This window comes from Galeopterus variegatus, unplaced genomic scaffold (genome assembly GCF_000696425.1).
Source record: "Galeopterus variegatus unplaced genomic scaffold, G_variegatus-3.0.2 Scaffold1024, whole genome shotgun sequence".
Classification (NCBI taxonomy): domain Eukaryota; kingdom Metazoa; phylum Chordata; class Mammalia; order Dermoptera; family Cynocephalidae; genus Galeopterus; species Galeopterus variegatus.
In genome coordinates, this window is record NW_007727135.1 from 807432 (window position 1) to 810212 (window position 2781).

At 31.4% G+C, this 2781-nt stretch overlaps 1 protein-coding gene across 1 annotated transcript in view; it reads right to left on the reverse strand.

The window, feature by feature from the left end:
- LOC103591753 (receptor tyrosine-protein kinase erbB-4) overlaps window positions 1–2781 on the reverse strand; it is a gene marked incomplete at its 5' end in the record, with an annotated part of 227738 nt that overhangs the window by 170293 nt on the left and 54664 nt on the right. Inside the window, one exon of the mRNA XM_008574265.1 lies at window positions 1160–1345. Within this exon, the coding sequence (XP_008572487.1) occupies window positions 1160–1345 (186 nt within the window). The remainder of the gene's footprint in view (window positions 1–1159; window positions 1346–2781) is intronic.

Sequence of the window (2781 nt, forward strand, 5' to 3'; positions counted from 1 at the left end):
GTCACAAAATATTCACAAAATTATAAAACTTAGTTCATAAGAAAACTATATTGAAACCTATAATATATAGAACTAAACTGGGCTTTTCCCACAAATAATTTTTTGGGTTTGCATTTTAAGCATTATCTCAAATTTCTGTTTTTGATAATATACTTCTATTCATTATTAGATTGTAAAAATATACAGGCACAAACTACTAAATTACTATTTTGGCATTAACAGCATAAAAATAAAAAGATGAAAATATCTACGGAAATTATAAAGCATCAAGTCATATTTTGATGTAACTAAAAATTGATATTGAATTAAAACTTATCACAACCCTGCTTTTCTAGGAAAAAAAAATTCAAGAAAGATAGATAATCATAAATGGTTTCTTTGAACATAAAGAATGTATACCAGAAGTTGCACACTGGTGACTACAGGATATAAATACTTTGCTTATTTCCCAAAGTGTTTCAAAAGTTTGAGCTAAGACTTAGATTTGAAGAATTCACATAAAAATCCAGAATTCTGGCCACTCTTGAAAACTGGCAGATGAGTTAACTCCGGTAATATTCCCTAACCACAGTCCCCTAGAGGGTAGTAGATGTTCTGTAGTTCACCACAAAGCCATCTTGCCCATCAACCCAGACCACTTATGTACGTTACGTGCCTAAACCTTTGTTTCCGGCCAAAAAAACCCCATTAAAGAGCAATTGAAAATTATCAAAAGACTGAGAAAATATTCAGTTTGATCATTTCTGGTATTGAGAATTGAACATCCAGAATATTTTAAAAAATCATCTAAATATGAAACAATTCAGCCATTCAACATTCTCTTTCTTGGATTTTGTTAACTAGACTATACCAAAACAAACCAAAAGCCAAACAAATACAGCATAACATTCTGTCCCCCTGACTAGTAACCTACTTGTTTTGGCATCTGATCAATACAATATGAATGGCACAATATAGGAATCCAAAAATATGTATCGTGCGTTCGATTTGTGGTCTGCATGTAAGTACATTCCTATCATGTATCTTTCAATATAGCAAACACAACTCATTTTATTTAAATAGGATGAAAACCTTGACCTGTTTTCAATACCCAAACTGTTTCAGATTAGGAGATATTAACCCAGAAATGTTATTTCCATAGGAAGCGATGGGCACTTACCTTGGCTATCTGGACACACCAGTTAAGCAGCAGCTGCGATCCGATGTTATCCTTGTGTTCATGGACATAATCCAACAAGCATCCATGGGGCATGAGCTGGGTAACCAGTTGGATGGTTGGGCTCAGACACACACCCAACAACCGGACTAGGTGTGGATGGTCCATACTTGCCATGATCAGAGCTTCCTGTAAGAAAAAAATATATTACCATCATTCCAACTCAAAGTTTCTTACAATTATAGCTATGTGCAATGTAGTAATGGTGCTGATAATGATTTTGAGAATGTACTCTCACCCATGGAAAAATGAGAAGACATTACTGTAACTTTCAATCCTGAAGGTAATTTAATTCAATAAAATTCAATAAAAACCAAAGACTATACATTTATTAAAATGGAAGTTGTTATAGAATAACTGCCTGTAAAATTAATAGCAGTATTTTCTCTTTTGTAATTCAACAATATTAGATTTTATTTACTGCCAAGTAAGTTGAAATGAATCCCAATTTATACTGTGAATTTTTAACTTTTGATATTGATTCTCAAGTACAATAATCTATACAAATTCTGCTTTTTTTCAAGGAGAGTAAGGTAACCCAAACTTAAATCACCCATTATTGGTGTAGAGTTTAACAGCATACAATCGTGTAATGTATAAATTGTAAGTGTGGAAATGTAAATAATTGTAATAGCATGCCCATTGTCAATTTATATATAAGAATAAACATTTTAATAAGACATTTTGTTACACAATTTTACCTTTCTTAATTTACTTCATTTTCAATACTATAAATTTCTTATTCATGGATTCATAAAACTTGAAAGCTAGGAAAGTCTATAAACACTTGTCTACTCCAACCTCGTCATTTTCATGAAATGAGGAAACTGAGTTCTAGTTTCTTTATCATAATCAAAAAGGCACCTTTGCTTAATGGAGATAAAAAGGGAATTTATGGTGGTTATTTAGTGCATCCAATCAAAAGTTATTAAGTGCCTTTATTAAATGTGAAACAGATATAACCATAAAGAATATCTTTATACATTTTGTTATGGTTTGAAATGTGTTTTTATGTTATAAAAGCAAACAAAATAATATTCAACTCCTATGTAAACAATAGTAAAATTTTGCTTCTATTTTGTTTTATTTATTTATTTTTTTTGCAGCTGGCCAATATAGGGATCAAACCCTGAACTTTGGTATTACCAGCACTGTATTCTAACAAACTGAGCTAATGAGTCAGCCCCCAAATTTCGCTTTTAAGAAGCTACGTAACATCACCTACGTTGGATTCTTGTTAACAGCATTTAACTTGAATTTACTCACAAAGAAACAATCAGACAAATCCAGACTGTAGGAAATTCTACAAAGAAAATGGCTTTAACTCATTAAAAGATGTCAATATTATAAGACATAAGAGAAGGGTATTATGTTCAAACTAAAATTAATTGCAGCGATAGAGCAATGCTGGGTCTTTGACTGGCTCCTGTACTGGAAAAAAAATACCATAGATGACTTTATTAGGACAACCGAGGAATCTAAATACGGACTATATATTATGTAATATTGTATTAAGGTTAAATATTTGACAGTGATATGGTATTGTGGATATGTAAAATAATGTC